The sequence below is a fragment of the Hipposideros armiger genome, unplaced genomic scaffold (genome assembly GCF_001890085.2).
Source record: "Hipposideros armiger isolate ML-2016 unplaced genomic scaffold, ASM189008v1 scaffold_275, whole genome shotgun sequence".
Classification (NCBI taxonomy): Eukaryota; Metazoa; Chordata; class Mammalia; order Chiroptera; family Hipposideridae; genus Hipposideros; species Hipposideros armiger.
Window position 1 is genome coordinate 948,937 of NW_017731625.1, and position 12,601 is coordinate 961,537.

Here is a 12,601-nt window from a genome sequence, read left to right on the forward strand (position 1 = left end):
TAATAATTAAAAAAAAATTCAGGATGCCTGTACAATTTGAATTTCAGGTAAATAATGAATCACCATTAGGTAGGAGGATACCCCATGCAATATTTGAGACAAACTTGCACTAAAAAAAATGACTTGTTTAGTTGAAACTCAAATTAACTGGGTGTGGGCCGGCCAAGTGGCTCAGTTGGTTAAGACTGTGAGCTCTGAGCAACAGGGTCACCAGTTTGATTCCCACATGGGCAAATGAGCTGTGCTGGAGCTGAGCTGCAGCTGAGCTGCCAACAGGTGGCAGGATGGCCCTGCTGGTGAGAGCTCGTGCTCTTAACTACAAGGTTGCCAGTTCAACTCCCATATGGGATGGTGGGCTAGGCCCACCCGCAACTAAGATTGAACACGGCACCTTGAGCTGAGTGGCCGTGAGCTGCCGACGGGCAGTTGGATGTCGACTGGACTTGGAGCTGAGCTAGCTGCGCCCTCCAGAACTAAGTCTGAAGGACAACTTGGCTGTTCCCCTTACGCAATTCCCTAGTAAAATCTTACAAATAAAATAAAATAAAATAAAATAACTGAGTGTCTTGTGTCTTCTAGGATGAATTGCTTCAGCTCTGCCACTGGGAGTTCTCTCAGTTGGTGGCTCCTGGATCGCTTGGACATGCGATCTTTGTGGGGTTTTTTGAGCATGTCCTTATGTTCTGACACCACAAGATGTTCAGGCTTATTTTGTATTTGCCTCAGGCAGGCCATAGAAACAGTCATTCCTCCAAGGAGTTGGATCAACTTTTAACACAGCTGTGTGTTTCCTGATTACTGTAACAAATGACCACAAACTTGGTGACTTAAAACAATTAAAATTTATTATGTGACAGCTCTGGAGATCAGAAGTCCTAAAACCCAGGAATGGGCAGGGCTGGTCCTTCTGGTGGCCACAGAGAGAACTGTTTCCAGCCTTTTCTAGCTTCTAGAGGCACCATGTCCCTGGCTCATGGCCCCTCCTCCATCGTCACAGCCAGCAGTGCAGCCTCTTCCATCTCTCTGACTCTGAGCCTCCTGCCTCCCTCTTATGAGGACCCTGTGATGACACTGGGCCTCCCTGTAATCCAGGGTCGTCCCCATCTCAGGGCCTTGACTTAATCCCACCCACAAAGTCCCTCTGTCACGTGAGGTGACACATTCAAAGGTCATGGGGATTAGGACAGAGGCTTTTTTGTGGCTGTTATTCTGTAGACCATAGCAGCCTAGGAGTTGTTGCGCCTCTGTGGCCTTTGTTGCTTTGGGGCCACTCTGATCAGGGCCTCCACTCACTCACATTCTTTTACAATCTCAGGGCACAGAAGCCTTGCTGCTTCCCTGGCTTTAAACATATTTCAAAGTCTGCATAGCAAATAGCTTCCCTAGCTACTTTTCCCTTTTTTGTTTGTGGCTATTTGAATTTAAATTAAAGTCCTATAAAAGAAAAACTCAGCTCTCTCAGTTGCACAAACCCCATCTCATGGTCAGTCACCCCGTGGAGCTGGCGGCTCCTGTATTGGAAGGTGCAAATCTAGAACCTTATCATCATTGCACAAAGTTCTCCTCCACCGTGCTGGACTGGAACATTCTAGAGAGATGCTGTCCAATACAGGAGCCACCAACCACATGTGACTATCAACATTTAAATTCTGTTGGGAAGCCCAGCATGAGCCAATGTGGCTTTCTCCTGGTAAAGGGGAGGGTCCAGGGGTGAGGGGGGCTGTGCTGAGTCTGTGAATCAACAGAGACAAGTGACAAGGTGAGAGCTTGCATCCAGGACACTGGCCAGGCCTTTGGCTTCCCGGAGTGTGCTGAGGCGTGGAAAAGCTATCTGCACAGGGTAGGTGTTTTTGCTGCAAAAAAATCCACTTCGAATCTCCCTGGCTGGGATGCAGTCCCTGCAGGTGGTTATGAGTTTGAGTTGCTCCAGCTCCCTGTGGCTTAAACAAAGGAGGAGGCTTTTGGCACTCATTGGAGGGGTTTGGCTGGAGCCAGAGCCTCAAATGGCAAGCTCCAGAATCCACCTCTGGCCACCTTGCCCTGAGGGCAACAGCAGCTCTAACCTCCCTCTCATCCGCTTCACAAGCCTCCAGCGGGGGTGAGGATGAGGGTGGGGGTGGGGTGAGCACAACCCCCAAATGGTTCTGGAAAGTCCTGGGACAGAAAGTTCTCAGACCAGCATGGGGGACAGACCTGCCCCTGGTTTGGGGCTCCACCCCCATTTACTATTGCATCTCTCAGAAACCCCTTGAGAGAGCTCTGGATTTGGGCCCAAGCACTGGGACTGACCCTCCCCTGGCCGGTCATCCAGGCACCTCATCCCCATCCCTCCTCTGCCGAGCTCTCAGGCACCCAGGGCACTGTTGAGGTGCCTCTGCTATCTTCAGATTACAGCAGCAAAATGACAAGCTTTCACACATGCGGTTGTGCAGATGCAAAGCCACCCCAAAATGCCCTTTAACTCCTTGCAGACCCCAGACCCCCTCTCCCCCCCACATACACCCCTCCTACCCCCCACCCCTCTCTCTGCCACTGTGCCCACTCTCTTCGGGACTCTTGCTCAGGCTCCAGCCCCCACCTCCTTCCTAAGAACTCACTCCCACCCCTCTTGACCCCTTGGCTGCTAGGAGCTGCTCTTTCTTTTTCTCTTTGTGGTCTCCACAGCCTGGCCTCCCTGCAGCCTCCACTGACCTCACCTGAGGTCACCTGGGGCCACTGCAGCTGTGTGGAACTCCACTGCTGGACTGTGTGCCAGGCCCGGGGTTAAGCATTGCCCACCCACCAGTGCTGGTCTCCCATGACTGCTGGAGCCAATTACCACTAAGTGGGCAGCTTAAGACAACAGGAGTTTGTTCTCTCACCATGCTAGAGAGCAGAAATCCAAAATCAAGGTGTGGCAGGGCTGTGCTTCCTCCGGAGGCTCCAGGAGAGGGTCCTTCCTGCCTCTTCCAGCTTGGGGGTGCTCATGCTTCCCTTGGCCTGTAGCCTCATCACTCCAGTCATTGCCTCATCGTCATTATCGTTACATAGCCTTCTGCGTGTTTGAGTTGGAAATCTCTCTGTGTGTCTGTCTCTCCTCTTCTTTTACAAGGACACTCATCATTGGACTTAGGGCCACTCCAATCCAGGACGACCTCATCTCAAGATCCTTAATTATATCTGCAAAGACGCCCTTTTCCAAATAAGGTCCCAATCACAGGTTCTAGGGGACCTATTTTTTTGGGCTACGACTCAACTCACTGCACCACTCCTGAGCCTCACCAGAGTTAGGAGTGTGGACATGAGAGCACCCCAATTTACAGATGGGAAAATTCCAGGGAGGGCTGGGGTGGAACCCCCAGTGTGTGTGGCTCTTCGAGACCTACCCCGTGCTCTGCAACCTGGGACGAGGTTCGGCCTTCCACGTGCTTCCACTCAGCCAGAGGGCCTGATGTGGCTGCCACTCACTGGTTTCACTGTCCTTGAGGTTCCTTGTCCATCTGTGGCTGCTCTTGTCCCTTCCTGTTGCCCCACCTGACATGTTGTCCCAAGCCCCCTGCCTCCTCTTGGAAGCCCTCCAGGCTGCTCTGCTATGCCTCCTAGCTCGCCTAGTGGGTTGTCCCCAGGTCCTTCTTCATTACCTATTCCTCAGGCCAGCAGCCTATGGGGACCTTAGCCTCTGGGCACTTCTTTGTTACCACATCCCATACCCCACCCTCCCTACCTTCGAGCTTTCTTATGTCCTTCAGAACTTTGGTGCCCACCGGCTACTGACAGTTGAACCCCTGGTACCCCACTCCTCCTCAGAGCCAACCCCAGCCCTGAAGAACTGTCTGGTGGCCAAATGGGCCAGGTCCTCTGCTCCCAACTAGACCCAAGGTGAATTGGGGCCAATGCCTGTGGCTCATCACTTAGGTGTCCTTTGGGGACTGGGAGTCATTAGGACACATCACAGGGGGCAGATTCCCAGACCTGCTTCCCCATGTGTACAAGGGCAGGTTGACCCCATCCTTTGGGGGCTGTGCGCCCCCCACATACCACAGAGTTGGGCAGGTACCCTGGGAAGAGACTGCCTGGCACTGCCACCTCCACAGTGGCCATGGCTGGCCTCACACTTGGCCGTCTCCAGGGATGTGTGGGACCTGAGTCTCAGGAAAGGGGGACCTGGCTGGACTACCTCCCCCTACAAACTGGATGCCCTCATCTGGAACAGGGCACAGCGCCTGGCCTGCAGAAAAGCCTGGAATGGGGGTACCCTGGGCCCTCCCTAATTTATCTGGAAGATGGGGGGATGCCGAGGAGCTGGGTCTGAGAGCCCCTCCCCCAAGCCCACCGGCCCCACACCACACCAAGGGCTCACATGTAGTAAAAAGACTTTATTAAGAAGGCTTTGGAGTCAAAAAATAAAACTCTTGATACAATTTTCTGAACCCTTAAGTCAGCTCAGCAAATATATAATCAGTAATTTAGCTGTGTAAGATTAAAGGTCCGTTACTTTAAAATAAAATATATTTTAGTTCTTAAAATTTATTCCATAAAGTACATATTTCCCTATAAATTCGCTACATATACACAAGAGGTAAAAAGTAAAAGTTAAAAAAAAAAACAATTTAAAAAAATTTAAAAACTGACAACATAAACCACAGCAGAAGGGGACTAATAATTAAAAAAAAAGAAACTTCTGGTTGGGATGCCCCTCACCCCCACCCCCACCCCGTCCCCCTCTGCTTGGGCGGGGCTGAAGTACAAAAGGGTGTACTTCAAAAATGGAGAGTAAAAATGTCACCATCCTCCTGGTGGAACTTTCTGTAGAGGCTGAGACCGCCTAAAAACAACACTGTCAGATCAGAAATCCATGCCATAGAAAAGGACAACCGATTGTAAAAATCGTGTTTTTTCTTAAAAAGATCACGGGGGTGAGGGTGGGGGTGGCGGGGTGTGTGTGTCTCAAATAAAAAGTGCAACAGACCTTTTCTCTCTGGTTTATTTTAACCTGTCGACTCAATACTGTTATTTGTTAAGAACTGAGGTGCCACTGGGCCGCCGTCTCCGTGCCTGGGACCGGAGTTAAAGCTTGTCTGTAAACACTGGCCACGCTGCCCTCCCCTCCGCCCCTGCCCCTCCCCCCTCTATTCCCCCACCCCGGCCCAGAGAGTGAGTGCGTCCACACCTTGCGCCCGCAGACAGCCCTGGTAGCCGCGGGCGCGATGAGGTGACCCGCTAGGAAAAGATATGAATGGCCTGGGTGGCGGGCGTGCGGCAGGCGGGGCACTCAGGCTCGCTCTTGCCGCAGATGCGCACGGCGCAGTCCATGCAGAACAGGTTGTGGCCACAGGGTACCAGCGCGGCCATCACCTCACCCTCGGCGCACACCACGCACTCCCGTGCCAGGGCCGGGGCGGAGGTGGGAGCCACGGACCCAGAGGACGCTGTGGCTGAGGGCTTGCGGCTGTTATCGGAGGTGCTGGAGTCCAGGGAGGGGCATGAGGAGGCTGAGGAGCTGCTGGGCAGCGAGGTGGCCGTGGAGAAGCTGTTACTACTTGAGAAAGATGAAAGGGAACCCTGAGGGGGCCTCCAGGACAGGACACCTACTGGGTCGGGCGTGGTGCGGCGGGCCAGCGGAAGCTCCAGGCCCAGGCCGCTGGGCTCGGGCAGCGTGGGCGAGTGTCGCGGGGTGCCAGCCCCGCTGCTGCGCCGGACACCTGGGGTGGGCGGCACGGGAGCCCCGTTGACCGCTGAGCAGCTGCTGAAGGCCGGCAGGGGCGCAGTGCGCTCAAAGGGGGCCCAGATGGTGGCTGCGGCAGGCACGGTCAAGTCCAGTGCCAGGAAGTCGAAGCCAAAGTCACAGTCCTCAGGAGCGGGTGGCCCTGTGGGGGCCCCGGGGCCATCGCCGCCGAAAGTGAAACCCCCATTACCTGAACCACCGTAGGGGCTGGTGGGGCCTGTGTCTGGTACCGCTGGTCCCCCACAGCTTCCTGGGTAGAAGGCCTCAGGCCCCCCCGGGGCACCCAGGGCACTGTCCCCACGGAGGCTGGCTGTGGGTACGGGGGGCCGCCGCCCTGGGTTGGGGGTCTTGGCCCAGAGGCCCGCAGCTGCCCCGAGCAGGTCCAAGCAGACGTCGGTGCCATTGGCGTGGAAGTCGCTGTCAGGGCCTGTGTCAGTGAAGGCGCCTGTGCGCAGCGTGATATGTGCCTCGATCTCCTCGCGTGCCCGGTCCACGTTCTCAGGCATACCCGTCACGGCGAATACTGGCTCCTTGTCACGCCCTGGCGTCACGATGTATGTGTGTGTCCGCTGCTGGATGCGCTTGATGGTGGCGCCCTTGGGCCCCACCACCAGCCCCACCACGCGGTAGGGTACGCGCACCTGGATGGTGGTCTGTCCTGGCAGGTTGGGTGGGCCCTGTGCTGCGCCAGGCAGCCCGCCGGCCTTGCTGCGCGTGGCGCGGATCACAGAGAAGTGCTCGGCAGCCGACAGGATCTCACGTTTGGCCATCTCCACGTCCTCCTTACGGCCGGTCACGATGAAGACAGGCTCCTCCCCTCGCACTGGCGTCTTGATGTAAGTGTTTGTCTTGGCTCGCAGAGCCTTGATCTTGCACCCTAGGGAGGAGGGGACACAGTGATGACAGGGACCTCTGCCTTGTGAAAGCCCTTCCAGGGCAGCAGCTGCAGGGGCCAGCCAGCTGGGAGCCCCCACATGTGGGCTGTACCCCCTGCAGGCTTTAATCTCAGAAACAAATCCTGCCCATCCCACCTGGGTGGCCTCTGTTTCACCTCTGCTCCTCCGCGCCTGTGGGGCTGGCAAAAAAGCAAGAAGGAATCTGTTGTGGGGTGAAGAGTGTCCCCCAAAATTCATGTTCATCCAGAACCTCAGAATGGAACCTTATTTGGAAATAAGGTCTCCACAGATGTAATTAGTTAAAAGTCACACTGGAGTACGGTGGGCCCTGAATCCCATGACTGGTGTCCTTATAACAAGAGGAGGGACACAGGTACACAGAGACAAGGGAGGCAGGGGTTGCAGTGATGTGGCTACAAGCCAAGGGACACCAAGCATGGCTGGCAGTCTCACCAAAAGCTGGGAGAGCATGGGACAGATCGTCCCCTAGAGCCTCTGGAGGGAGCGTGGCCCTACCAACACCTTGATTTCAGATTTCTACCCTCCAGAACTGTGAGAAAATAAATTTCTATTGTTTCAAGCCATCCAGTTTATGTCAGTCCTAGGACATGAATACAGACCCTCTGACACCAACTCCCCATCTGATAGGCAGGGAAACTGAGGCTCCATTTATGGAAGCTACCTGTGATTTCCTTCTGAACAAGTGACCCTCTCATCCCAAGGGAAGCCAAGGTCTCAGCCTGATGTAGACTCCTGGGCCTACATCAGGACACTTCCAAAGGTCTGGGTGGTCCTGGCCTCTGAGGGACGCTTGGGAACACACAATGACATAGCACTGTAGCTTCGTCCTCACTGCCCAGGCTAGCATGGGGGGGTCCCAACCTGTGGAGGGGTGCAGGAATGTCCATGGGGGGGCGGGGGTCAGTCATGCTGATGGCAGCACCTGCCCAGGTCCCCTGATAACCCAACCCCCAGCCACAAGGCCTGAGATATCCTGAGTCCAGGCCTAGAAATCTGGGAGACCCTCTCCCCTCCCCCCACCACCACCTCAGGCTCTGGGGAGGCTAGAGGGATACAGGGATATTGTGTCAATACAACAGAGGGTAGCATTGAGAGGAATAACAGTGTTGCTAACTTCACTGTAGAAGAAGATACAAAGTTAGCTGGACCAGGGGTTTACCCAGGAAGTAATCAGGGAGATAGGGCCTGGATTAGGGAGCTGCTCAGCAGGAAATGTCCCTGGGTGGCTTCACCCGAGCCAAGAAAGACAGGAGCCCCTCACAACTTTGAGTGAAATCAAGTAGAATAGGGGTCAGAAATCTCCCAGAGAGTGGCTCCAGCCTTCCTTGCATCTCCAGGCCCCAATTCCTGGGTCCTGAGTCACTCGTCCGCCATAACAGCATTGCCAAAATGGCACCCCACTAAAACCACTCTGACCTGCAGCTTCCTCTACTCCTGCCCAGATGCTCCCCTCCCTACTTGGCAGCTGGGGTGGGGGGTGGCTTTCAAATCACACACATTAGTCCTGCCCCTCTCCTGTAGCTATTCCCTGCCCTGGCCATGCTGCCCCTAGTCCTCTATGTTCTCTGCATCAAATTGAAATCTGGCGTCCCTCCCTCCTCCAAGAAGCCCATCCTGACTGGGCCAGACCCCAGCATGATTCCAGTTTCTGCTTACAACGTGTCTGACTTTCTGAATGCCCTGAGGCCGGGGGACTGTGTTCTAAGGGCTGGTGTACTGGGGATTACCCTGGGCCCTTGAGGTAAACTTCCTGAGCCTCCATTTCCTCATCTATAAAAGGAGGGCTGAAACATCCAGCTTCACAGATTCGGGGCCTGGCCCCAGGCAGACGCCTAGCCCTCGTGGGTCTCAAGGTCGGCTATTACACCCTCACCCTAGATGTTTGCTTCTAGCAGAGCCATGTTGAAGGGAGGAGAGCAAAGCCCAAAGAAAGGGCAGGGAATCATCCGGGCCCTCTGCTAGCCCTTAGCAGACCTCGTTCTCAAACCAATAGAGCTGGATGAGGCTGGAGCCGGCCAGGCTGGGAAACTCATTGTCGATGGGTCTCTTGGGTGGGTAAGAGCAGGAGAGAGGGATCATGCAGCTTCCCCTTGTGTGGAGCCTTCAGGGCCTGGGAGGACCCCAAACCCCACCAATGCCAAAAGCCTGAGAGGGGGCAGAGCTTGAGTGGGTGGGACTGCCCAGTCCAGGTAATCGAGACTCATGAGTGGCCCGGGCCACACCTCTCCCCAATGGGGATGACAGTGTGGCAAGAGTGGGTTGTGACAGGGGCCAAGCCCCACCAACGATCGGTGGGCACAGGCTGAAATGCAGATTCCTGAGCACTGGCCCCGGGTGTGTTGTGACTGCCTCTGAGGCTGGCTCTGTCCTGCCCCAGGCCCCAGCAACCCCTACTCCATTGCAGCCGGACCCTCCCTTCAAAGTGGGGAGGATGATAACCCCCATGAAAGCCTAGATGGGGGCAGTCTTTTGCCTCCCATCACTCATATAAGACCCTGTTCTGGGGTCCTGGTCACACTCATGTGCCGAGCACCAGAGAACCAGGCTCCACGGGTGACCACAGGCTACATAAATCAAGGAAACCTCAAGGGGGTAGGGGCGGGGGGACCAGAGGGGGCCGCCCTGAGAAGGAGGACAGGCTAGGGGAGTGCTCCAGCTGGGTGAAGAGTGGGGACAGAGTTCAGGAAGCAGGACAGGGCTGGGACAAGTTCCCACAATTAAGCAGGGTCAAAGTGGGCTGCAGTCCTGGCTGGGCCTCGTCACAGTAAGGTGATCTGCGGGGAAGCTGGCTTGTCTGTGACACAGGGACACAGAAAGCCCTACACAGGCAGGGCAGGTCTACACATTTGCCAATACAAGGAGCCCCCAACCCAGGCCAGGGCACCCCTCTGTACGCCCCACAGTGGATAGACAAGAACACCAAAGCATGGACCCCAACACCCCCTCAGTGTCCCTGGCCACCAGAAAGAGCACCCGATGCTCCTGGGGATGGGGCCAGGTGTGTGTGTGTGTGTGTGGGAGCTCTAGGGGAGGGTAGGGGAAACCAGTGGACAAAGGAGGCCTCTTCCAGCCAAGAGGGGGCCAGTCCCAGTCCATGATCCTCAGCCTGAAAATGGTGGAGGGGACCCGGGACTGCGAGTCACAGCCCTACCTTTAGCATTGCTCATTCCTGAAGGCATAGCAGGCGCTGTGCTGTGCAGTGCTAAAGACCCAGTGACCAAGCCCAGCTCTGGTCACAGTCACAGACATGGACATGGACTTGCCCAGGGTTCAGGGCATGGATGGCAAGGGGAAAGGGAATGGGCCCAAGATCACCCATGGCCAGTGTGCACCAGCTTCACAGATGGCCTGTGCTGACCGGCTGGAGGGAGAGGCCCACCCCACATCCTCTCTGAGTCCCCAGTTTTCCTGTCTGTAGAATGGTGTCACTTCCGCCACCACCAACCTTGGAGCTTTGGAAGGTGGGAGTTCTGTCCTGGACCACCCCGGCTTCCTGCAGGGAGGGAACAGTCAAAGAGACGAGGGTGCAAATCCCAGCCCTGCCCCACATCCAGCTGCCTCCTCCTTCTGTGCCCTCTGGGGAAGGGGTGGCCCTAGACCTGGGGTTTGACAGAAATGAGGGAGTCAGGGCAGGCTGTGCTCCCTGCACTGGGGAGAGCCTGAGCAGTAAGAAGGGGCAGGCTTGGTGTCCAGGGACCCACAGCAGGGAGAGAAGGATGGGTGACTGTAAGAGGGGAGGGGATGGCACTGGTACAGTCTTTCAGGGTGTGCTTAAGAACCAGGTGGGGAGGATGGGAGCTACAGATGGTTCTGTAGCTGGGGTGATACAACCCATCCGGCATCCACGCCCCCTCCCCAGTACCCAGCACCCCACTTGTGGGGTGGCTACTGGGTGCCAGCCCAGGATTACAACCAGCATCCTGCTTAAGAATCCACACAAAAAACCCGAGGGAGGTACTGTCCCCCCACCACAGAAAGGGGCTCTCATTTGATCAGGGTCACCCCATTCTACAGGGTAACTTTCAGGGCCCACCATACTCCCAGAGTCTGCCTTGCTGTCCACCACTACCAGGCTGACACCCAACAACTGGGTCCCAAATGCACACCCAGGAGGTGAGAGTGGAGCCTGAGACCCCAGGTTTCCTCCTCCACCTCCTGGACACCACTCTGCTCAACCCAAGGCCACAGGTCCGATGTCCTCTGCCTGACTCTCACCACCCACCATGTGGCGAGTCCTCTCTGAAAGGAGTCTCCGGTCCCAAGACACGCATATTCACACAGAACGTTCCCTCCGGCTCCACTGCCTGGCAGTTCAGCTTAGTGACTTCGGGCAAATGGCCCCCAGGCCTGTTTCCATGCCTGCCCATCTGCAGGTTTCTGGGCAGTCAGTACATGGCAACTGTCTTGTTACATGTTCCAGGGCAGTTATGGGGAACAGGGTCAGGGACATGGAGAGCCTACATGGGAAGGCAGCAAGAGGGTGGTAGAGTGGAACCGTCTGGCCTAGGTGTAGTTTTGCCTGTCCAGAGTGACCTATCCTCCTCTCTCACTCTCACTCGTGATGGCACTATGCCTTGCCCTCCTTGTGTCCACACATGCAAAGGACAAATGAATGACCAGAGGGCTTGCTGGCCAAGCCACCCCACCTACCCGGAAGTAGCAGAGGGCCATGTCCAGAGCATCCCTGTGGTCCTCTGCTTGTGGAGATGGTGAGGATGACAGGTCACTTTGTAATTCAAGCCACACCCACCCTTCTCTGGCTCCTATTCCCAAGGGTGCAGAGGCCAGGACCCCTCATTGAGGAGAGTCCTGCAAGCCCCACCTCAAGCCCTGCCCAGGCCCCACCCCAAGTTCTAGAACCTGACTGACCACTGGCAGCCAGCAGGGAACAGGAGGTGTGGGCAGAAAGGCAGGAAAAAGTTGAGGCTGGTGGGCAGGCCAGCTAATAGGGTGGGTGGGTGTGTGCTGGGCCGGCACTGCCCACCACCCTCCACCCGCCCCACAGCTCCAGGGCCAATGAGCGGCAGCCGGCCTGATGTCACCCTGTAAATCTCAGCCTGGCTCTCTAACAAAGAGAACAATGGGGCAGCCACAGGGACTCGAGGGCAATGCTACTACCCGGACCCCCACACAAACAGGGCCTGCTGTCCACCAGCCTGTTAGGCCAGGGCCACTGGGTTGGACCCCAGGAGCTGCTTTTACAGCTGGTCCTTCCACACACCCCACATTCTTGACTGTCCCTAAGAGGAGGGTGGGACCTTCTCTCATCCTGTCCTGCGCCCCACCCCCAGCAGGCTGGCAAGTCAGGATGTACCCTCTTTGTGCAGCCAAACTTCCCTCTGACCCTGTTTAAGCGCCCCCCAACCCCGAGTGGGCACCCCCATGTCTGTTTGGGGTGTGAAGAGCCCCCCCACTCCACCGGCCCCGGTCCCCGGATGGCAGAACCCAGGGCCTAGGCAGCGCACGGGGGCCCTTCGGGGCTGGAGGCGCCCGGACAAAGGCAGCGACGGGGCCGAAGCGTGCAGGGGAGGAGCGCAGGCTGCACCCAACTTTCTTCCGCGGCCGGCGGCAGGACAAAGGCGCACAGGCGGCCACTGAGGCCCGAGCCCACGCGGGGTGTGGCCGCGGGCTGGGCTGGAGAGGCCCTGTCCCCGGAGCAGCGGCGCGGGGATCCCCGGGGCGGCGCCCCCGACGGTGGCCACTCACCCTGGCGCCCCACGATCTCGGCAACATGCTCGGAGCTGGGCACGGGCACGCACTCGGTCATGTTCACGCTCTTCTTGCGGCTGCCAATCACGCTCATCTGCTCCGCCAGCAGTGTCGCGGGGCCCAGGGCTGCGGGGTGGGGCGCGAAGCCCGCGAATACGTCGGGCGGCGACGGCCGGGGTGGCGGGGGACTCACGTCGGGCTCCGGCAGCGGGCCCGGGGCCACGGCCACCTCGGACCTGTCCGGGGGCGCAGGCTTGGCCGCGGCCCCGCC

At 57.0% G+C, this 12,601-nt stretch overlaps 2 protein-coding genes across 3 annotated transcripts in view; one reads left to right on the forward strand and one right to left on the reverse strand.

The window, feature by feature from the left end:
• PLK5 (polo like kinase 5 (inactive)) overlaps window positions 1-1,448 on the forward strand; it is a 16,225-nt gene extending 14,777 nt beyond the window's left edge. The window contains exon 14 of one of the 2 annotated variants that reach the window (XM_019657368.1): window positions 580-1,448. In XM_019657368.1, the coding sequence (XP_019512913.1) occupies window positions 580-775 (196 nt within the window). In that variant the 3' untranslated portion in view covers window positions 776-1,448. The remainder of the gene's footprint in view (window positions 1-579) is intronic. The other variant, XM_019657379.1, reaches the window with a different exon arrangement.
• Window positions 1,449-4,340: 2,892 nt separating this feature from the next.
• MEX3D (mex-3 RNA binding family member D) lies at window positions 4,341-12,598 on the reverse strand (the record flags this gene model as incomplete). Its single annotated transcript, XM_019657184.1, has 2 exons — window positions 4,341-6,581; window positions 12,328-12,598. Coding segments are annotated over 2 exons (1,653 nt in total), but the record flags the coding sequence as incomplete, so codon positions are not given.
• Between the last annotated feature and the right edge of the window lie 3 nt (window positions 12,599-12,601).